Source organism: Castor canadensis, chromosome 12 (genome assembly GCF_047511655.1).
Source record: "Castor canadensis chromosome 12, mCasCan1.hap1v2, whole genome shotgun sequence".
Taxonomy (NCBI): domain Eukaryota; kingdom Metazoa; phylum Chordata; class Mammalia; order Rodentia; family Castoridae; genus Castor; species Castor canadensis.
This window is the reverse complement of record NC_133397.1, coordinates 125,975,977-126,000,506: the sequence shown is the minus strand read 5'-3', so window position 1 is coordinate 126,000,506 and position 24,530 is coordinate 125,975,977. Positions and strand designations below refer to the sequence as shown.

The 24,530-nt window shown below is 37.0% G+C and overlaps 1 protein-coding gene across 4 annotated transcripts in view; it reads right to left on the bottom strand.

The window, feature by feature from the left end:
• Positions 1-24,530, bottom strand: part of Dpyd (dihydropyrimidine dehydrogenase) — a 798,376-nt gene that overhangs the window by 132,192 nt on the left and 641,654 nt on the right. For 3 of the 4 annotated variants that reach the window (XM_074050934.1, XM_074050935.1, XM_020161557.2), the window contains one exon: positions 7,691-7,833. In XM_074050934.1, the coding sequence (XP_073907035.1) occupies positions 7,691-7,833 (143 nt within the window). Of the gene's footprint in view, positions 1-7,690; positions 7,834-8,221; positions 8,350-24,530 lie in introns of those variants that run through there. The other variant, XM_074050937.1, reaches the window with a different exon arrangement.

Genomic DNA, 24,530 nt, shown 5'->3' with positions numbered 1-24,530 from the left:
AGACCCATCTCACTGATAGAAATAAGCATAGGCTTAGGATGAGAGGCTGGAAGAAGATTTACCAAGCCAATGGCGCCCAAAAACAGACAGGAGTAGCAATACTTATCTCTGACAAAGTGGACTTCAAACCTACATTGATAAAATGAGATAAAGAAGGACATTCCATACTAATAAAAGGGGAAATAGACCAAAAGGAAATAATAATTATCAACCTATATGCACCCAATGTCAACACACCCAATTTCATCAAACATACCCTGAAGGACCTAAAAGCATATATTAACTCCAACACAGTGGTCGTGGGAGACTTTAACACCCCATTATCATCAATAGATAGGTCATCCAAACAAAAAAATCAATAAAGAAATCCTAGATCTAAAATATACAATAGATCAAATGGACCTAGTTGATTTCTACAGAACATTTCATCCAACTTCTACACAATATACATTCTTCTCAGCAGCCCACGGAACCTTCTCCAAAATAGATCATATCCTAGGGCACAAAGCAAGCCTCAGCAAATATAAGAAAATAGAAATTATACCATGCATTCTATCTGATCACAATGAAATAAACCTAGAACACAACAACAAAAGTAAAGACAAAAAACATGCACAGAGCTAGAAACTGAATAACTCATTGGTTAATGAACAATGGGTCATTGATGAAATAAAACAGGAATTTAAAAAGTTCCTGGAAGACAATGAAAATGAGAACATAACCTACCAGAACCTATGAGACACAGCAAAGGCAGTCCTGAGAGGAAAGTTTATAGCTATGAGTGCATATATTAAAAAGTTTATAGCTATGAGAGAAAGATTCCAAATCAGTGCCCTAATGATACATGTCAAACTCCTAGAAAAACAAGAACAAGCCAATCCCAAAACAAATATAAGGAGAGAAATAATAAAAATAAGAGTTGAAATCAATGAAATAGAAACCAAAAAAACCATACAAAGAATTAATGAAACAAAAAGTTGGTTCTTTGAGAAAATAAACAAGATCGACAGCCCCCTGGCAAACCTGACTAAAATGAGGAGAGAAAAAATCCAAATGAGTAGAATCAGGAATGCAAAAGGGGAGATAACAACAAACACCATCAAAGTCCAGGAAATCATCACAGACTACTTCAAGAACCTATATTCAAATAAATTTGAAAATCTTAAAGAAATGGACACATTTCTAGATACATATGATCATCCAAAACTGAACCAAGAGGAAATTAATCACCTGAATAGACCTATAACACAAAATGAAATGGAAGCAGCAATCAAGAGTCTCCCCAAAAAAGAAAAGTCCAGGACCTGATGGACTCTCTGCTGAATTCTATCAGACCTTTAAAGAAGAACTGATACCAACCCTCCTTAAACTGTTCCACGAAATAGAAAGGGAAGGAAAACTGCCTAACACATTTTATGAAGCCAGTATTACACTTATCCCAAAACCAGGCAAAGACACCTCCAAAAAGGAGAACTATAGGCTAATCTCCTTAATGAACATTGATGCAAAAATCCTCAACTAAATAATGGCAAACCGAATTCAACAACACATCAAAAAGATCATTCACCACGACCAAGTAGGCTTCATCCCAGGGATGCAGGGGTGGTTCAACATACGAAATCAATAAATGTAATAAACCACATTAACAGAAGCAAAGACAAAAACCACTTGATCATCTCAATAGATGCAGAAAAAGCCTTTGATAAGATCCAACACCATTTCACAATAAAAGCTCTAAGAAAACTAGGAATAGAAGGAAAGTACCTCAACATTATAAAAGCTATATATGACAAACCTACAGCCAGCATTATACTTAATGGAGAAAAACTGAAACCATTCCCTCTAAAATCAGGAACTAGACAAGGATGCCCACTATCTCCACTCCTATTCAACATAGTACTGGAATTCCTAGCCAGAGCAATTAGGCAAGAAGAAGGAATAACAGGAATACAAACAGGTAAAGAAACTGTCAAAATAGGATGACATGATCCTATACCTTAAAGACCCAAAAAACTCTACTCAAAAGCTCCTAGAAACCATCAATAGCTGCAACAAGGTAGCAGTATATAAAATCAACATAGAAAAATCATTAGCATTTCTATACTAATAATGAACAAACTGAGAAAGAATATATGAAAACAATTCCATTTACAATAGCCTCAAAAAAAATCAAATACCTAGGTGTAAACCTAACAAAGGATGTGAATGACCTCTACAAGGAAAACTATACACTTCTGAAGAAGAGATTGAGGAAGACTATAGAAAGTGGAGAGATCTCCCATGCTCATGGATTGGTAGAATCAACATAGTAAAAATGTCTATACTCCCAAAAGTAATCTACATGTTTAATGCAATTCCCATCAAAATTCCAATGACATTCATTAAAGAGATTGAAAAATCTACCATTAAATTTATATGGAAACACAAGAGGCCACGAATAGCCAAGGCAATACTCAGTCAAAAGAACAATGCAGGAGGTATCACAATACCTGACTTCAAACTGTATTACAAAGCAATAACAATAAAAACAGCATGGTACTGGCACAAAAACAGACATGAAGACCAGTGGAACAGAATAGAGGACCCAGATATGAAGCCACACAACTATAACCAATTTGTCTTTGACAAAGAAGCTAAAAATATACGATGGAGAAAAAGCAGCCTCTTCAACAAAAACTGCTGGGAAAATGGTTAGCAGTCTGCAAAAAACTGAAACTAGATCCATGTATATCACCCTATACCAATATTAACTCAAAATGGATCAAGGACCTTAATATCAGACCACAAACTCTAAAGTTTATACAGGAAAGAGTAGGAAATATTCTGGAATTAATAGGTATAGGTGAGAACTTTCTCAGTGGAACCCCAGCAGCACAGCAACTAAGAGAGAGCATAGATAAATGGGACCTCATAAAGCTAAAAAGCTTCTGTTCATCAAAAGAAATGGTCTCTAAACTGAAGAGAACACCCACAGAGTGGGAGAAAATATTTGCCAGCTATACATCAGACAAAGGACTGATAACCAGAATATATAGGGAACTTAAAAAACTAAATTCTCCCAAAACTAATGAACCAATAAAGAAATGGGCAAGTGAACTAAACAGAACTTTCTTAAAAGAAGAAATTCAAATGGCCAAAAAGCACATGAAAAAATGCTCACCATCTCTAGCCATAAAGGAAATGCAAATCAAAACCACACTAAGATTCCACCTCACCCCTGTTAGAATAGCCATCATTAGGAACACCGCCAACAACAGGTGCTGGTGAGGATGCAGGGGAAAAGGAACCCTCTTACACTGTTGGTGGGAATGTAAACTAGTACAACCACTCTGGAAAAAAATTTGGAGGCTACTTAAAAAGCTAAAACATCGATCTACCATATGATCCAGCAATACCACTCCTGGGGATATACCCAAAAGACTGTGACACAGGTTACTCCAGAGGCACCTGCACACCCATGTTTATTGCGGCACCATTCACAATAGCCAAGTTATGGAAACAGCCAAGATGCCCCAGCACTGACGAATGGATTAAGAAAATGTGGTATCTATACACAATGGAATTTTATGCAGCCATGAAGAAGAACGAAATGTTATCATTTGCTGGTAAATGGATGGAATTGGAGAACATCATTCTGAGTGAGGTTAGCCTGGCCCAAAAGACCAGAAATTGTATGTTCTCCCTCATATGCGGATATTAGATCAAGGGCAAACACAACAATGGGATTGGACTTTGAGCACATGATAAAAGCGAGAGCACACAAGGGAGGGGTGAGGATAGGTAAGACACCTAAAAATTAGCTAGCATTTGTTGCCCTCAATGTAGAGAAACTAAAGCAGATACTTTGGGGCAACTGAGGCCAATAGGAGAAGGAGACCAGGAACTAGAGAAAAGGTTAGTTCGAGAAGAATTAACTTAGAAGGTAACACACACGCACAGGAAATTAATGTGAGTCATCTCCCTGTATAGCTGTCCTTATCTCAACCAGCAAAAACCCTTGTTCCTTCCTATTATTGCTTATACTCTCTCTACAACAAAATTAGAGATAAGGGCAAAATAGTTTCTGCTGGGTATCGAGGGGGTGGGGGGGAGAGGGAGGGGGCGGGAGGATAAGGGAGGGGGTTGGGGAAAAGGGGAGAAATGACCTAAACATTGTATGCACAGATGAATAAAATAAAAATTAAAAAAAAAGAAAAGAAAAACAATGAAAAAAATATATAAAATGAGTTCACCTGTGTCAGCAGCTGCAGCTGCAATCAACAGGTGACAGTCAGTCAACAACCTTCACGCCCATATCTCACCTGCTGCTGATCACCTGTATGGAAGAAGCAGGCGTCCATTCTAGAACCCATTTGTAACCTATTTGCACTCTCTTCTCCATGTCTTTCTTTGTGTTCAGGAAAATAAATCCAAGTCATTTTCTAGATCTCATTACCTTCCCAATTCTTTTTGAAGGAACTGCTCCCTTTTGATCACTTCCTTTTTCTTTAAGGAATTTCATCAGCCATTCTTTCACTTAAGGTCTTCCGGCAATAGATTCTCTTAGATTTTTCCTCAGTTCAGAAGGTCTTGATTTCCTCTTTATACCAGAAGAAATAGGATTCTGAGTTGACAGTCTTTTTCTTTCAGTCCTTGAAAAATGTTTCCAGTTTTGCATCCGGGCTTCATGGTTTCTTGTGAGAAATCTTGTTTATGGAATTGCTTATTCCCTGTAGATATGGAGCTATTTCTTTCTTGCTGCTTTCAAGAATTTTCCTTTGTCTGTAGTTTTCAGAAGCTTGGTATTTTGGTATGGATTTCTTTGGGTCTATCCTATTTCAGGTTCCCTTGGCTTTTGGAAGCTGTAGGGTTATATCTTTAAAAAAAAATACTGGCAGTTTCCAGCCAGTATTTCTTTTTCATCTTCACTTTCTTTCATATCTCCCCTGGGACCCTGATGACCTGAAAATTAGATCTTTTGTAATAGTCTCACTGTTCCTTGAGGCTCTGTTCATTTGTTTCAGCCTTGTTTTTCCTGGTATTCAGATTGGTTAGTTTCTGTGGCTCTATTTTCTAGCTCACTGATTTTTCTTCTCTTATATCTGATGTGGAGCATATCAGTTAAGTTTTGTAGTTTAGTTATTGGATTTTTTTTTTAATTTATAAAATTTTTTTCTTTTTTGGTGTCACTAGGGTTTGAACTCAGGGCCTCATGCTTGCAAGGCAGATGCTCTACCACTTGAGCCATTCTGCCAGCCCTTAATTCATAAAATTTCCACTTGATTCTTTTTTATATTTCCTATTTCTTTGTTGAGAGTTTGTTTCTCATTCATTTCAAGCATGCAATTTTAAGATCATTGTCAGATGATTCTAACATCTCTTTCACCTTGGCACTGGTATTTATTGACCATCCTTTATAATGAAGTTTCAGATCTTCCTGGGTCTTGGTTTGATGATTGATTTTCAATCAAAATCTTGACTTTGGGGTATTAGATTAAGAGCACTACCTTATTTAAGACAATGTTTAGCTGGACTTTCTTGAGTCCACTCTGGCAGGGGATAGGCCATTGCTGCCTTTTTACTGCCAGAAAGAAACCCAGGCTCCCTATTTGAACTCCTTTGACACCCAAGAGGCACATGTGGCTCTTCTCTGTGACGAGGAGAAGATATATGCTCTGACCCCTGATGAGGCCTCCGCTGACACCTCCCTGATGTTAGTGGGAAGAGTGGGAACCTGCTCTAGCTATTCCCACTTCCCCTTCACTGACACCATAGGGAGGAGGAAAGAGCAGTACTCTTATTATCACAGGTGGTGTTGAAAGTCCTGACTTCTTGCTTGATCTTCCCTGACATGACCCCAAGGGAAGGAAGAACAGACACCTAATTGCTCTCCAGTGGGGATGGCTGTTTAGCCTTCTCACCTGGGGGAGTTCAGTACTGCCTAGTGGGATCATTGGGTTGCCTGGTGAGGGTAGAGGTCCATGATTTCTACTTGCCCTTTCCTTGAGTGAATGGGTGTGGTCTTTAGTGAAGTACAGCTAAGACTTTCTAAGACTTTTCTGACTTGCCACTCTGCTTCTTTCCTGGTTCCCTGGCTAGAGAGAGATTTATTTGTCTGTATTTGTTATTTCTGAGTTGCTGGTGTTCTGTGGCTCTTGTTCCTTAGGTCTTGAGGTCCCTAGCCAGTCTGCCTTCTGTCCACCTTTCAGAGTCTTCTTACATTAGGTTTACACATGAGGTTTTTAGTTGTACTTAGTGGGAGGATAGAGAAACGTAAGTCTATTCCATCTCCTTGAAGAAATCTGCCTTCACTGTTATTTTGATGTATATTATTTCCATGTAATCTTGTTTCATAAGACAATGTTAATTATGATTGTCAAACCAGCAACCCATGATGTTTGCACCATACTTTTTTACTGCACAACAAGTGATGTTAAACTCTGCCTTCCAACCACCATCAATACTAGGCAGTGAGAAATCGTATTAGTGGTACATTATCTAAGATTTCAGTCTCATTATTATATGGAGAATTTTACCCTATGACAAGTCAGACCTCAAAGCCTGCCTATCTGGTCCCTTAGAGAAATGTGAGGCAGGTGTTCTTACCACTTGAGGCACTCCCCTAGCTAGAGAAATGCTAATGTGAAAATGTGCCAATAGTACGAGGCCCAAATTGAGCAGTACTTTTTTAAAAAAGTGTACAAATAGTAAAAGGTGAACCAAGCATGGTAGCACCTACCTGGAATCCTAGCACTTAGAAGACTGAGGTAGGAACATAGTAAGATTGAGGTCTTAGAAGACCCTGTCTCATAAAATAAAATAAAATGTTATTTATTTTTTATAAGTATGGGTGCTATTGGAACACAATTTACCAGTGTCAAAGCATCCCTTTGTGAAGACAATGACAGAATTGTCTTTAGTTTTGTACCTCAAGCAGCTGAACAACCAAGTTAATTTTTATATTTTGAAATTTGTAAAGCCAATCGTTTCTTATCTGTCTGCCAGAAAGTTCTAGAGTGAAGTTTTGGCAATACACCACGTATTGGCCTTTTCCTTCATTTCCACATTGATTTAACTTTCATCTAGTTTTCCACATTTGTTTTGTCCAGTAGTTTTGTGTACATTCGGTACCTGGTCTCATTTATTGTAGAAATAGGTGGGTTACTGAATACGTGAGAACATGAGAACCCTGCCGAGCTCGATTCAGTAGGACAGACTCACAAGAGGAATTTAATGGCGGTTACCATTTTGACTTTGTACTGCCACTTTCTCCAGAGGTCCTACAAGAATGGATTTTTTCTCATATAGTTTACATTGCACTTGTAAGATAAGTTTTTTTTTTTTTCTCTTTTCGGTACTGGGGGTTGAACTCAGGGCCTTATGCTCACAGGTCAGGCACTCTACCACTTGAGTCACACCTCCCCACCAGCCCTTTTGGTGTTGGGCATTATTTTTGAGATAGGATCTTGTTTTATGCCCAGGCTGGCATTGCCCATGATCCTCTTATTTGTGCCTCCTGAGTCGCTAGGATGACAGGCACCACCACTACAGCCAGCTATTGGTTGAGATGGAAATCTCATGAACTCTTTGGTTGGGCTGGCCTCGGACCTTGATTCTTCTGATTTCTACCTCCCAAATAGCTAGGCTTATAGGATTGAGCCACCATGCCCAACAGAGAAGAGTTTTTGTAAAGTAGAAACACAAGTACTACCTGGAGAACTGAAGCACCGCTGTGGAGAAACTGAAGACCACTTTCAGCTGAGTCAATTCCACCAGTGGCCAAAATAGGAAATCCAGGCAAAGCTCGGGCAATGGAAGTCACAGCTTTCAAAGCAATAGGTCTGATTGCTGTCCCTGCAGAAAGCCAGAAAAAGCAACGGTCAGCCTATCAGCCACTGGGCCACACTGCCTTACACATAATGGCAATACCATACTGGACAAATTTTAAATTTCTTTATCTCTAAGATGTGCACACATATAATGCATAAGCAACTTGTTTCAAGTATGTTAACTTGTCGATGGATGTGCATTTAATTTAAGGGCTTTGATGCCGTTATCAAAAGGAGACAAGGTATGCAAGTGGGTGTAGCAACCTCAGAACTCTTACATAAAATACATGCAAATTACAACTTGAAATACAGTAATGTGTAAAGATGGAATGGCACATTCAAGCATCTGTTTTAAAAAGAACAAGGAACAGCAGGTTTTGAAAAAGAAAAACCATTGCACTCAGCACATAAATAGACACACAACTCTGTTATGTTTCGGCAATGCTTAAAGCAGCTGGTGCAAATATAGCGACCGTGAAAGCAAGCAAGGTGCTGATGAACTTACGGATTCCATATTGCTTTGTACACGTATTTCCCACAACTAGAAGAAGCATAGCGAGTCTACTGTAACTTCTCATGTATTAGAAAGTCTTAACCAAGTTAAAGAGTATTTACAGAAATCTTGTAATTGCCATGTGTGTCTTTATATATACATATAAATATTTATATACTAACATATTTAATTAGCCAGACAACACCAGGACATTACTCCCTTGTAGCCATGAAGACTGCATGGATGGGCAGAACATTTTGTGGTCATTCTAAATATGAATATATTATGATAAGACTAATTTTTAGCCACAAATGTTACATATCCCGGTGTAAACTAATGCTTCGATTTATTCACGTATTTATTTTCAGTAGTGGGGTGTTGAAGCCAGGGTGTCACATGTGCTAAGCAAGTGCTGTACCATTTATTTGTATTTTGTTTTGGAGATAGGGTCTTGCTAACCTTGCACATTTCGAACATGAAATGCCCCCCACCCCGGCTTCTCTGTATGTCTCCAGGCCTAGGCTACATTAATGCATTTATAAAAGAAATATAATTTGATATTCCTGGTGTTTACTCAGAAGTCAACAGTCCTTTAAAGGCATTTTCGGAATGAAAGATAGTTCTATTTCTGCAAGAATTTGACCTTAAACCAGGGCCCAACAAACAACACAAACATGCAATGAGTTCATCTCTGTGGTATTTCTCCATGACTTCCACCATCACACAAGCATCAGCATTTACAATATGAATTTACTGGAGAGTTCACTTCCTTAAGGAAAGGAAGCACACCGACCTTTCCTTAAAATTAGTGGCTTTTAACCAGAAAAGACTACATATGGTATAATTCTGACTATGGTATGATCTTCTGGAATAGGTGAAACTATGGAAACTGTAAAAAGTTCAGTAGTTGGGGAGATGAGGGCAGAAAAGGGAGGGGGAGATGAGTAGGCAGAACTAAGAAGATTGTTTTAGGACAGCAAAATAGCATGTGTGATACAATAATAGGGAATCCATGTGCAACGCTGTGAGTCAACCCTAATTGAACTGGGGACATTGAGTGTCACGTGTCTATGTTGGTTCATCAGTTCCAACAAGAGTATGACATTGGTGACAAACATTGAATATGAGGGAAGCTTTCATAGGAGCTACAAGCAGGTAGTTGGTATATGGGAAATCATTGTGCCGTTCTCTCAATTTTGCTCTGAGCATAAAAATGTTCTGAAAAGAAATTCTTTGAAAAAGCCAGTGGCTTTATTTTTATCCTGTTCATATCTACTTAGAGATAACTAAATTTATGTATAAAGGTTTGTGGAAATGTCCACTTGTTCCTCTGATAGGTTAAAAAAGCTTCCTCTAGATGCTAATGTTTCTTAGTCAAGGATATTCAAGGCTAACCCTTCAGAATTCTGTACCAGACATTTAGAAAACATGGTAGTAAGTCAGGGCAAATCAGAAACCATACATGGAGGTTCTATTTCTATATCAAAATATTTATCAGTGAATTCTTTTTAGTCTTTATGTTTTAACCCCCAAAAAATGGCTAACAGTGGACAGGAGAACTTATAGTGAGAACACACACACACATTTATATACACACATCAACACATGTACTGAAAAGAAATCTGAGGAAAAATAAAAGTTAAAGGCCAGCATTTTTTACCGAAACTTGCAACATCAGCCACAGCTAGATATTCAGCTATCTCTGCATAATATAACTGACACGCTCAATCCATATGAAGCTAATGGGTTCTTTACGTACATGTTGCTTTGAAGTAATAAAGAAATATTGGCCTTCTTTACCCCTTATTTAGTTTACCCAAGAGACTCCAGGAAATTTAAACTAAGCAGATAAATAATTTATTCCTAACCACACTGTTAGAAGACTATCATTAACATGAAGGGGGTGAAATTTCCAAGTGCTATACAGGGATTTGGACGTATACTCCAATTGATATTAATGGATATCAAATGGTGAAATCCCAGGACACAGCTTTGAAAATTTAACCAGTTACCTTTAAAGGGCACCATTATTACAAAGGTGTTCAAAAACACTAGCAAGTCCTCAGTGGCGTTTGAAGGTGATATTCAACCAGGTCAATAAAACATTTTCTATTTCACATTTCCCTTCCATTCCTAGAATCCTTCTCATCTACTAATGAACATGAAAACATTTGAAACTAATAAAGTTACCTTACTTTTTAAAAAAAAAAAATTAAGACTAATTCTGTTTTCTGAGGTAATGCGATCCAAAACTGAAAAAAAATGGAACCTTCGATAGCTGGCCAATAGTAAATTGAGTTCTTATTTCCATTATAAACTCTATTTGATTTTTTAAAAAATTACTCAACTGACTTAATATGACACATAATCTACCTGTTCTCAGAACTTTTATTGAGAATAGGTTTTATAAATGACTTTCATTCACCAAAAGGAAACAGAAGGCATATAAAAGGATCTTTCTGAATTGTAATATCGAAATTCCTTTTTAGTTTTAAGATCATGGAAATGAAGAATAGCTTCAAGATAAAAACAAAAATTTTAGTGTAAAGAAAATACCTATGTCAGTGTAATACAGAGTTGCAGATGTGCCAATTAAAATGTACAAAGACTTCCAGAATCACACCTTTCAAGATAAATGATTTTTGAAAATTTGTCACTGCTATGATTATTGCTATTAACCAAAGACTGGGGATAAAGAAGCCAGTCTGAGAGGCTTGAGAAATAGGAAGGTAGACTCCATCCTTAAGGAAACAAGGTTTAACTCTAGAAATGGGAACCCTATCACCTGGAAGAACTAACAGATAACATGCAATTTAAACTAAGTCCTCTCTACATGGGATGGCCAGGCAAACTTGACAGGACATTCAGCTACATCCAGCCATTGGTTTCCACAGCATGGAATCCTCCAGTAAAGACTGTGCCATTCTAGATTCTTGTGTTATGAAACAAGCTGTATGTTCCAAAAAAACAGTGAAAAAAAATGAATTTGGATCTTTGATTTGCAACATTTCTGACAAAAAATTCTGATTTTTCCCTAATGTGGCCCTCACTGAGTAGCTGATGGGCAAAACTGAAGTGTCACTTTCAGTCACTAATTTGTCTGGGCTCCCTATGTACCAACTTAACATGTCAAGTAGTGAGTTGGAGCCATAGAGCTGCTTTGATAAACAGCACAGAACTTTTCTGGACTGATTCTTAGTAAGCTGGAGATTTTGAATGAAGTTCCTCAATCTGACAAATGTCACTTGTCTGATCTCATGGTAAATACTATTTCAAGAATGCTACCATTAGCTATTACGGTATTTTATATTGGTATGCAAATGTGAATGCATCATAACTTAGCCAGGTTCTTTACTCAGTCTTCATTTACACATTGATTTGTCCATTTGCCTACACACAAAATATTTATTAAGCACCTATGTCTTTTGTTCTGATTAATCTTTTTGTGTTCTAACCTCATACCCAGGGTAGTTACCCTCAACACCAGTCCTCAATATATTTATGTGTTGTTTCAAGGTAAATAATTTGTGCCTATTATGCATTGTTATGCTAGTGTTCCATCAGAAAAAGTTCACATTTGTCTGAACATCACACATTTTACACATATTATTAAGAGGAAGAAATCTGAGAATAGAGTGCCTGTAACAACATCAAACAGACTAGGAGGCCAGCTGCTCAGGCTTGATCCTAACTCCACTACTTAAAGGCCATGTGGTGTCGTGAAAATTTCTCAACCTCATTGTGCTTCAATTTTGACATCTACAAAACAATGAAAATTGTAATAAGAACATCACAGAGTTGTTTCGAGGACTAAGTGGTTTAATATATTTCAAGGGCACATATTAAAAATTGTGGAAGAGTTTGCTAATCTAATCTGTGCTACCCTCAAGGAGAGTTGATTTCTCAGGGAGCACTTTCTTAGTTTACCTTGACTTTGTACTCTATGTTGTTTTTCTGTGTTTAGTGATGCAGTGAAACCAACTTTTAAACTGGAAACAAAGGCACAGTGCCGGTGATGACAGGACGTTAAATCCTCTGACATCTTAAGGGAACCATGCATGTTCCCTCTTTTTGCTTCTTCACAATGTTGATAAAATTACTTTGACTCCAAAGGTTAAAATATATCTCAAAGGCAGACATCAATATATTTAAGAATTCTGTTTGAAAATCAAAAGGTCCACTCACGAAACCCATACACAAGGATTTTAATGACATCAGAAATGAAGTTTATTGGTGAACAAGGGAGGATTTACTTTGCATGGCTGAGTCATTTAAGAGAAAAGGAATTTTAATGGGCAGATAGTGTGGAACATATGCTAATTTTGGATAACTGGAATTTTGAATAGTCGAGTTTAATTCTGTTTGTTTTTTTCCCTAATCATTCCACTCCTAGGACAGCTACTGTTACACAATTAATTGTTAGAACTAAGTCCACAATAAACTCCCTGATAATAGCCTTAGCTGGCAATAAAACAAAAACTGGGTTATAATACTCACTTGTGTTCACTGTGTATACAAAAGGAAAATGTAGCTTTAATTTGCTTACATTAATTAAAACATAATGAATTAAGTGGATAACAAATTCATTAGAAATTCAACTTTGACTGTCTAATTGTTAATAGTTTTAACATCACCCAGAAGGAAGAAAATATGAGCAAGTCAAGAATTTCAAGGATTTAGGAGTTGAAAGATTGATTTTTATAGAATGTACATAAATCAAGCACCAACAAATTTATGCTTTCCTAAAACAAGTTCAAAATGTTAATGAAGCTAATATCCTGGTAAATACATGAAGCACAGCTATTTAAAAAATACATCTTTACACACAGATTAAGGTCTTCCGAGAACATTTGCATAACTCAACCAGAAATGGAAGCAGCATCAGGAGCCGGGGTCATATGTGGAGATGTGGCATGAACAAGGGGAAAGCACAAGCTCCTCTGTTGTGCTGCTGCTTGTTAGGGTTTGGGGAAAACCTGAACTTCTCTTCTGAAAAATGTTTAAATTTTAGCTGTGTTTCTGTCTCTTTTTCTTTCAGTCGTCATATCTTCATAGCTATGTTTATCTTCTTCATAGCATATTCAATATGTGCATAGTCGATTCACATTTAATAACTTGGAACCCGGCACATGTCAGGCATTTTATTTTAAAGCCAGAGAACTAATAAGATTCAGTAAGGAGGGAGCCCCTTCCCTTTCTGAAAAGGTGTCAGGTGGCACTAGCGGAAGAGGCAGGAGCACTCACTCATGGAGGGATTTCCATAAGCCAGACCCTAAGACTGGGACTTCATGTACCTGGCTTAACTTAACCTTCCACCCTCGGTGAGGACACAGGCTGTCACCTCTATTTTGTATATGAAGAAAGGGAAGACAAAGATGAATAAATAACTCACCCAATGTCAGTTTAAAAGGGATGGACTGTGATTAAAACATGACCTCTGTGACATAAAAGTTCTCACCTTTCGATTATTATTGAGGGCTGACTGTGGAGTGATTACAAAGAGAACCATCTTGATATTGTCTTTACCTAAGAAAACCAGTATCAGAGTTGCCTAATGCTGGACGCGCAGGTGCTGAATTCCAACCAATTAGTCTTTTGTCTGAGCTCATTTGCTTTATACAGTTGTGAGTTTGAGCAAGCTCCTTAACCTCCTAAAACATCAGTGTTCCCTATCTGTGAACCGGGAAGATTAGCACCGGTAATGTCACCGTATCTTCGGGAGTACTGAGTGGTATGACTCACGCAGCACTCATCACAGTACGTCGTCCGCAGCTTACACAAACTCATATCATTATCAACACCAGAGAGAACTGGTCAGAAAATAAACAGTCAGCTATGAACACACAGATAAATAATTCTTAGTTTGGAGATCCTCTTATGATCCATAGTTCATGTCTTTAAAAATGCTGAATATTCACAGCCTGAATCTGTCTTGCAAATGTGAATATTTTGTGAGCAAATATTTATTAGATTTTTAAATGTAATTTAGAATATTGAAATGTATATGCCTTTTGCATATATAAATTCCATTTTAAGGAGTCTATTACATTAGCACATAGACACACAATAGCATGCATAAAGATGTTCTTTGAAGTATTGTTTTTTGTAGCAAAACAGTGTAAACAATTTAAATACTCATAGGAAGTTTTGCTATTAAATAAGTTTGACTTGTGATATTCCAGGAAACCTTTAAAACTGGCATGCAAATACCTTTCATATATAATGTTAAGAATTAATCCCAAGTAGGACAACACATATGGTGTGTTCCCACTGTTGCCCAAAACAGGCACGTGATTACCTGTGGTCGTTGCGAACAGCCCAGAGGTTTAAACGGTTGACAGCTATAGTCACTGGGAAATGGAGCAGGTGCAACAGTGAACAGGCTGAAGAGGAACTCTTAAACTTTGATACCCATACTCCACATTGAATCTTTTAGATAAGATGTTTATAACTTATTTCTGAATAAAATATGGCTCTTTTATAATATCTCAAAATTCTCCTTGTATGTATCTTTAGAATCTGTGCTATGGAATTTTTAGTTACAGATGTCCAAAGATTCTTTCATACATTCAGAACACATTGGGTTCTATGTCCATTATATTAAGAAAAAGACTAAAAAAATTAAAATATGGTGAATAGTAGTTTCTTTCTCCCTCCATCCCCCCTTTTGACCCCTCTCTCTTCTCTCTTTCACACACATATAATGATAATATCTGTATAATAGTCAAAACAAATCATGATAGCTCTTTAAATATTTGAAGGATAACCATGAAGAAAAGGCTGTTTTTATTTTTTTTGAAACTGGAAGAAAGTATATTATTTTTGTTTTTATCATTAATTCATTGTAAATTCAGCAATAAACCCAGCTCCACAGGGACTTCCTATCACTGGAACATATATGGTTACTCGGCAGGTCAGGCAAAGTGCTACGGAAAGGCTTCTGTCCTGTAGCAAGTGCTCGGTCTCTTCCAGTTCAAAATGTGAGAACGCTGTGAACATCTCCCATGGTACTTTGAAGAGCAATCTCACATGCTCTACAGACTCCCAATATGAGATGAAGTTGACTTAGAAAATGAAAAAGTGTAGTTAAAAAGAAAATTTAACATTAAGCATATAAAATGTAAAGACTTCTTTTGAGTGCTTCCTTACCACCACGAAGTTTCCTATGAAACTGGCGTACATGGACCTGATGACATCACTGTGAAATAGTCTTTTGTCTCTGTTTTTATAGATGTGCAGACTGAGACTTGATGTGGATAAATATCACACCCTCAACACCCGTGCTTTTAGAAAGCGTGGATCCCATATTGGGAGTCCAGGTGCATCTGACTCCTCATACTATCCTCTTAAGCACAACACACTACTTCTTTCTCATTTTAAATGTTTGAATATAAATTAATTTTCAGAAAGATGAGTTAATTTTTAAACTAATAAGTATATATTATCCAGGTATGATAAACCAAGAAAATTAACATTTTATTAACTGTTGGATAGGAATGAAATTAGAGCTAGAGTATTCAGTAATTACTATAACCAGAGTGACCATATGGCCCAGCTCCCCAAGAGAGTCCCAGTTTATTGTACTTGTACTTATTTGTAATTACACGATGTAATTATAAATAGCATCCACTTTCACTTGAAGAGTATCTCAGTTGCGGTGATAAATTGTAAAATCGTACTAGCTACAACTGATGATAATTATATCCAAGAATGACAGAACAAAGACAATTACAAAAGAAAAGTGAAATTTGATTTAGAACAAAAACCATTATGTATGGATAACTTAGACACCACCACACTTCCCAAGACATACGTGAAGAGCTGAATGTCTTTAAATTTGTTACTTAAGGGAAAACATATAGCATTCAGTAGGCATAGTCTATATGCTCTTTCTATTTTCAACCTGTAGATGGCCACCACAAGCTACACTTATTAAACAACTCATTAGCAGCATTTCAATACTGTCATCTTCAGATAATTAGCAATTTATTTAAATAACCAATTTCTGTAGAAATAATTGCCATGAAATGCCCCGAACCTACTTTTTATAAACTATAATAAAAGTGTTAAGATAATCCCTGACTTTTACAAATGCCACTAGTTCACCTTTCCTTTTGATAGTACTCTGGCATTATGTTTAAACAATTACCTGATAACACAGCAGTTTAATGAATCAGTACGGTAAGCACATTCTCCAGTATGACCAGAGAGGACTCAGGTTTAGAGCACAAGCCACTGTGCAGACGTGTTTACCCAGAGGAAAGACAAAGCTAGAAGAAAAAGGATTGCTGAAATAAGTACATCTTGGCTGTTTCCAAGTTGTTCTGGTTTCCATGGATGATGCTAGAAGCTATGTGCTTTCCCTTGGAAACAAGAATGGAGAATTTTGCAAATCGATTCATGTAATTAGCTGGTGCAAGCTAAAATCGTGTCCATCTATAACTATGCATAAGCTGCTCATTGTATTATTTGCTTTATAACCTCCATAGAGAAGAAAACAAATAGTGAATTTTTCTTACTATCAATTTTCAATATTTACACACATATTTACTTAAAAAAAAAAAACCACACATTTTTGAGGCAATTATCAAGGAAAACTCCAAAGGGCTTGTAGATGTAGGCTGGTGGTTAGCATTTAAAGTGGATCAGAGTTCTAGCTTTGTTTTTTTCATTGCCATACAATGTCCTGTTCCACTAAGAACCATTGACACTCAGTGTGCCTGGGTTGCACAAGGAAAAACTTTGAGACTTCCATCAATCTTAAACTGTTGAGCTTCATATGATAAAACAAAATTATATCAGGGGTGGGTATCAGTGGTGGGGGGAGGGTAAACAGAGAGGGTGGAGGAGGGCTGATATGGCATATGTATTTTGTATTCCTGCATGAAAGTGAAACAATGAAACCTGTGGAAATTTTTCTAAGAAGAAAGGTAGGGAGAATGAGGGAGAATGATGGAGGGGCTGAATTTAATTAAAATATATTGTAAGCACAGATGCAAATGTCACAATGTATCCCCCTGGACAACAATTATATGCAAACAACAAATTATCAAAGGCAGTATTTTTTAAGAGTACATTGAAATAATGTTGAAAACTTTTAAGTAAGAGCTGGTTCGCTAAGTTATTCACATATTATTTACTCAGAACATCTTCAGAAATCACATAGGAATTAGTTCCATTTTACAGAAAATTCAGGCTCAAACGGTTAAGAGTGTGTGCACATAAGAGAGGCATTGTTGTCTGATTAAATAATGTATTGTGGGAATGAAATAATTAGTGTACAATGCCATGGTAAAATCCATTGCTACGACTGAGTATGAGGGTTTTTTTTTTATTTTCAAAAGACCATATGCTTCAGTCTTTCCCAAGTAAGTAAAGGTTTTGCCGATAAATGTACAGAGCTCATCTGTGAGTATAAATAAATGGACTATTTGAACAAGACATTTTAAGGCATGACAGAGTAAGTGAACTCAGAGTATAAAGATTTCTCATGCAATTTTGCTTAAGGATGTCCAGAGCCAGTGTTATCAGGCTACACAGAAATCTCACATTCTAGGTGTTTCCCAAAGTGGGTATTTGAAAAGGAGAAAGAGGAAGAGGAAGATATAAATGACAAGGATAGCCTTGATGAAGTGACTGACATTTTACCCTCTGGAGAACCCAGGATAACTAGAATGAGTATTTTTTGGAGGACAAATAAGAAAATAACAAAAGAGTTCCTGCATCCACTAGAATCATATTCTTTCTTTCTCTGGACTGCCATGACTTCTTTTCTTTCTGAAATCTGTGCTCTGTTTTCTCTGTGGGTGGCTCCATGGCTAGGGTGTCCATGGTAGCACTTGCTGGACTGCAAGACCTTCTTTTCATTCTCAGCAATGAATTCTCCTTTCATCTACGATGGATTGCATGTGTAAATCTCTGTGCTCTGTGATAAGACCGTATGCCTCAGAGATGCTGAAAGCCAGGCAGTACAGCAGGCAGCCATGTCTTTGGGTTGGACAGCTCTCAAAGACAGGCTGTGGACCAGGGCATCTCTACCTAGGCCCTTGTCTGAACCTCTGAGAACCCATACTTTCTGATGAGACATCCTGGAAAAGAAGGGTTTTGCTGATTAGTTGTTCTCTTGATTCATTGACAAGAAAAATTTCTCTCAAATTTCAGAAGGAATAAAAAAATGAAAAATTATTTTCAGTCAAAATAACCTCATGTACCAGCAAAGTGCCAGTTGCTAAAAGGCAGCAGAAAAGTGCTGTCAGCAAACTTGTAAGGCTGAGGTAGAGAAGATGAAAACACTAGCAACACCTGTGTACCTGCCCAAGATGACAGACCCTGGATGCTCAGAGGAGAGGGAGAGCCACGAAGGCCAGGATGGGGTCACAAAAGGTTTTGTGGGAGGTACAGGATGTCTGCAGCACTCTTGGGGCTGGAAACTAGGATATTTCAAATTCTGGCAGGGGTTGGAACCAAGGTAAGAAAAGCTGCAGATTCTGAAATAAACAGAGCAGGTTATGAAATATTTATATTAACAGCAAAACTAAAGTAGCCACTCAGATTGAGAAAAAGTAGATAATATACTTGGGTGGATAGAGGTGTAGTTCAGTAGGCAGGCAGACAGCTTGACCTCCCTCCTCCAGCTACCGTATCTGTTTCTATATGATATTTTATTTTTAAATGCTCTTTAAAATATTAGCCTGGTATTAGAATAAACAAGTTTGCATCTCATTAGTTGCTAAAAAAAAAGATAAAATGAAGAAAGTCCAAAACTATTTCTTGTTAATGTAAAATATTGCTTCTTTTACAGCAATTGGCCAATGTTAATAAGTTAGTAAATATTACTGTTATTAATAAATACATTTCTCAGTGAAAACCAAACATATACTCGTCGTACCTGTACTCAGCTGTAGCCTTTCTACATATTCTAAGGATCTTTCTAGTTTGATTAAAAAAAAAAGTTAAGATTTTTATCAGACTGAAGAGAACAGGCTTAAAATAAGAATATGTTCTACTTTTTCAGAATATAGAAAGCTCATGTAATGGAAAAGAGTCAACGCCCTCCACTCAGCATTCAGTACCCACTACCAGTAATGGAAGCCTTCATTTTCACAGATGCATCTGTACTTTAACAAATATCACAAATGCCTCAGGAATTTGTAGCATGCATAAGATAGAGCACATGACTGAGGAATCTGGACAGGGGAAGGATTTAATACTATATCACTTCAGAAAAGGTTTCCTAAAGCGTTACACAAGGGAGTTCTCATCCTGTCCTAGATCATGAGGTGACCAGCATTCTGGCCACTTCTCCCGCCGTACCACAGGGCAGCAAGAGTCCAAATAGGGAATCTGGCCCGAGGAGGGCTGTGCTTATCTCTGGCTGTGAGACTCTTACTGTTTCAGGACTCTGGACCACAAACTGGAGACAGTCCTCAGCCAAATGGGTGACTGGACACCAGGAAATACCTGGATAACATTGAGGGGCACAACTTCTAACATACCTAAGTTAGAACCAACCACAGTGAAACAGAGCATCTGTGTACAGCAGATAGCCCTAGGACTAGAACAGAGAAAGTTCTTTCTGAGTGATGTCATCACTACAGAGTCTGCAAACATTAGAGCTACGATAAGTAAACAATAGGACTTTATCTCATAATTCCAACAATTGAGAGAGCTGTAGGCTTTTCATAGATTCCCATCATTAAATTGAGGCTGTTCACTTTTGATCCTATTTTGTTGGCTGTTGTGAACATGGATGAATTTTGAATTTTCCTAAAGGCACTTTTGGCACATGTTTGAGATACATGGTTTTTCTCTTTATTCTGTTGATGTGGTAAATTACAATTAGTTGATTTGCAAATGTTAAACCACCCTCACATTTCCAAAATAAACCCAATTTTGATCATGATGCTTAACCTTTTCATATGTTGCTAAATTCAGTTTTCTTAAAGGTATAGGGGTATTTATTAATGTTACTCATATGTTAGCAGTCTATAATTTTATTTTCTTTTGATGCACTTGTCACAGTTTAGCACCAGAACTATGTTGACCTCATAAAAAAAGCTGAGATTTGCTCCTTCTCTCTTTGGCAACAATTTGTGTAAGATTGGTGTTATTTCTTCCATGAGTTTGATAGAATTTACCAGTGAAATTATCTGAGCCTGCAGTTTTCTTTGTCAAGATATTTTTTATTATGAGTTCAACTTCTGTAGTAGTAACAAGTCTACTGTTTATTTTGATTTTCTGCATTTTTGTTGACTCAGCTTTGATTACTTGTGTCTTGAAGGAAATTTATCTGCTGTATTTCAGTTTTGGGAATGAATGGAAAAAATATCTTTTTCTGTAGTTTCTATATACTTTATGTTTGGTCCTTTTCTATATACTAGCAACAAGTAAAAAGAAAATTAAAATTCAAAATAACATTAGCAAGAGCACAAAAAAGAATATATTGAGCCATGTCTATAATCTCATCTACTCAGCAATCAATATAGATTGAGTCAATCAATATGGACTCAATCTAAATGTGCAACCATGGATGAATGGATAAAGAAAATGTGGCATATACACACAACTAAATATTATTCGGTCATATAAATTATGATATTCTACAGTTTGCAGCAAAATGGATAAATTTAGATGGCATTATAAAGATAAATACCACCTTTCCTCTCATTGTTTGATGCTACAAACAGCCTCTCTGAATCTATAATCATGATTGCAAGCTATTGAGAAGGGCTGAGAGAAAGGAAGGTAGAGGACGTTGGATCACAGGATCGGAAACACAGCTAGGCAGAAATGGTAAGTTCTAGTGCTCTTGGGGTACCATGATTCACCATTACCTGTCACACATTTTATTAATAACTAGAAGAGAGGGGTCTGAAGATTGCAAACACAAAGTAATGATGAGATGACAGAAATCTTAATTATCATGATTTGATCAATATATAGTATACACATGCTCAAAAACCGCACTGGTTCTCAATATATATGGCTATTCTGTGCTCATTTAAGTTCTTTAAATGTTTAAGGGATAGACATGTTGAATAACCCGATTTGATTATTATGCGTGGCATTGAATTATCACGCCATACCTCTCAAATTTGTACAATTAAAATAATAGTAAAGAACTATGATCTCTATCTCACCTCACACAAAAATTATGAAAAGATTCAAGACAGACTTTAGATCTAATGCAAAGCTTGAAATCATTATGATACAGAAAATGCATACATAGGAGACTATTTCTGTAACTGAGTTAAAGGTTTCTTGAAGGGCTACTAATAGTAATATTTTTAAACAAATTAATAAATGCCTTCATCTTAAGATATCATTAAGAAAATAGAGAAATCAGTTTAGAAAAACTAAACTAACTTTTTCAAATCTTGTATAGATTTGAAAAAGAACTAAATAGAAAGAAGTCCTATACACCAACAATTAAGAGCGGTGTAACTCAATTAAAATGGGAAAATACTTGAACAGATAATGCAGAAAAGAAAACATATTTTGACAATAAGCACATGAGAAAGTGCTCCATATCAAGGAAATACAAATTAAATCCATGATTACACGTCATCTCACACCTATTAGAGTGGCTGAAAACATAAAAAACACTGGTAACACTACAGGTTGATGAGAATGTAGACCATGGGGAACTCTTGCACACTACTCATGGGTCAAAATACAAAACTATAGGATCATTTGGATAGCCATTTGGCATTTGCTTTAAAAACTAAACATAACATCTATCATATGACCCAGCAATTTTGTTCCTAGATATTCACCCAAGAAAAGTGAGAAGAAGACTATAAAAGCTCAAGAGTTTTCAAAGTCTTACTTGTAACAGTTCAGAACTGGCAGCAACTCAAATATTTACCCACAGTAGAATAGGTAAACTGTGCTCAATCAATGCACTGAGAGCTATAAGCAATGCAAAAATTCCTGCTGGTGTAGCAAGACTATTGATAAAATAAGATTATGGTGACCAAATGAGACCAGATAATATACACGTATGTGCACACACACACACACACACACACACACAAAGGAAGGTGGGTTAGAAAGAGAAAGACAATAATATTTTACTAATATGAATCTTGAGAATAGGTAAAGCAGTCTATAATAATGACTGTCTCAGCCAGGCTGGGGAAACTGCCTGCTACACAACACAAGGGATCTCTGGTGTGAAGCAAAGCTTCCTATCTGAATCTGATTGCAGTTATCCCAGATGGGTGCAATTCCAAAAGCTAGTTTAGCTGAATAATGAACTCTCTGTGCACTCTCTCTGCATTGTATTGCACACAAGCTACAGTATATTCAAAATAAAAATATATAAACACAGAAATAGGAAGTCATTAAAGAGTCTGTCTCTAAAGCGAGCATCCCCTATTGAATCCATTTCTAAGAAATTGGTTTAATGGTCAGAATCATCCATAGACTTTATCCTATGATGCATAAGGGCAGCTCCCCACTTGTTAATAGGAAATGATTCTCTGAACTTTATTATAAAAGTGAAGAAGACTAACGACCACCATTAGCAACTCCTTTATGTCAACTAGGTGAACTTGTCAGGAGCTATTTTTATGACATTGTGGGCCTCTTTCATGTTTGAAATCTCAATGAACTTTTCTTGCAAGCAATGCTTTTGAAGAAGCCATGTATATCTCATCTACGCAATGTGAACAACCCCCATATGCACAGTCACATTGTCAGGGACAAATCACTGCTGAGAATAAGGACACATGGATGCACAGCTGATGACATATAAAGATAAGTTATGACTTGTACTGTATGTTTAAATCATAACTCCTGGATTAGCCACTCATGCGAAACGTCGCTCTATTTAGAAAGGCACTTTCAGCCAGCCACAAAAGCAGTTTGGCCCTTTTCAGAATGTTTTTGCTAAGTGAGGCCCCAGAGTAAAATCTCAAAAATGCCATCTAATCATCACAGATACTGTTAACACATAATGAGAGTTTCTGTTTCTGCACTTTTGAGCATATCTTTACCTCTCCAAAACAAGAGAGCAAGCCCTCAAGGGTGTGATTCCTAGTGAAACCTTGTAATCATAAACTCATCTTCCCAGCTGAATCTTTAAAGAATATTTGGCTTATAGCTATGTCAAACCTATGATGGGTTTGTGATGAAATATCCTATCTCTACTTAACTTTTCCAATCTTTTATGTTTTCTGGGGGAAATTTCAGTCTCTCGTCAAATTGAGGTCATTACTTTGTCAATAGGCACTTTGGCAAATTCTCAAGTGTGCCAACCTGGATGACTTGAATCACCACCAAATGACAGTTAGCTAACTTCTACTTGCATGCAAAGGAGACAGGCCTGTCATGAGGTGCAACATGGTGGGAAAGGGACGTGTACGGACAACACCTAATGTATGTGTCTAAGCAAAATGTGATGCGTATGTTTTTCCTCATTCACACACACTCTTTCAGTTTATGGGCGGACATAGTGTTTATTTATCCAAATGCTTCAGTACTGTAGAATGAGTCTAAGCAGCATTACGCGATTCAGATTTTGGCAGTGGGCATCACAGATGTGTTAAATCCAGTTATGGAAGGATGGCCAGGACATGGTTTTCATGCCTGGAGGGGAGAGATAGTTTGAGCAACCTTTGCCAACATTGCTATGTACTGTTTTCACAACAGAGCTCAGAGGCTCTCTGTAACTGAGTAGAAGTTGACAGAAATCATATTAGATGGTAACACTCTTTCAAAGCTTTTAAAGTGTATCTGCAAACCTGTGTGAATAGGGCCAAGGGTCATAGCGTGTATCTTTTTTGGAACACTAATGTTTATTTTACCGTAGGCAATAAGGATGAGAGTGTGAATAATGGCAGGCTTACAGGAAGTGGCAAGGAAACATACCTCCTGCTTACATTGTAGAAGATCATTTATTTATAAACTCTAGAATAAACCCCATAAGACTCCCAAAACTCTTATTTATTAAATGCTGAAATTCTATGAGGCAGCTCTGGAAATTCCAAATTTGAAAATGTCCGAGTATTTTTAAGATTTCAGGGAAAAATGATATAATTCCAATAGCTAGCACAGACTGAACTAGAGAAATATATTTGTGATTGCCAAAAAGGACTAGTACTGTAAAGATTGTAGGCAAATAAAATGCTAACAAGTTTAATTATTCACAATGGCACATTTATGGAGGGTATAATGTCACAATCAATGATTACAAGCTCACACAAACAGCACTGTAATAATTCTAC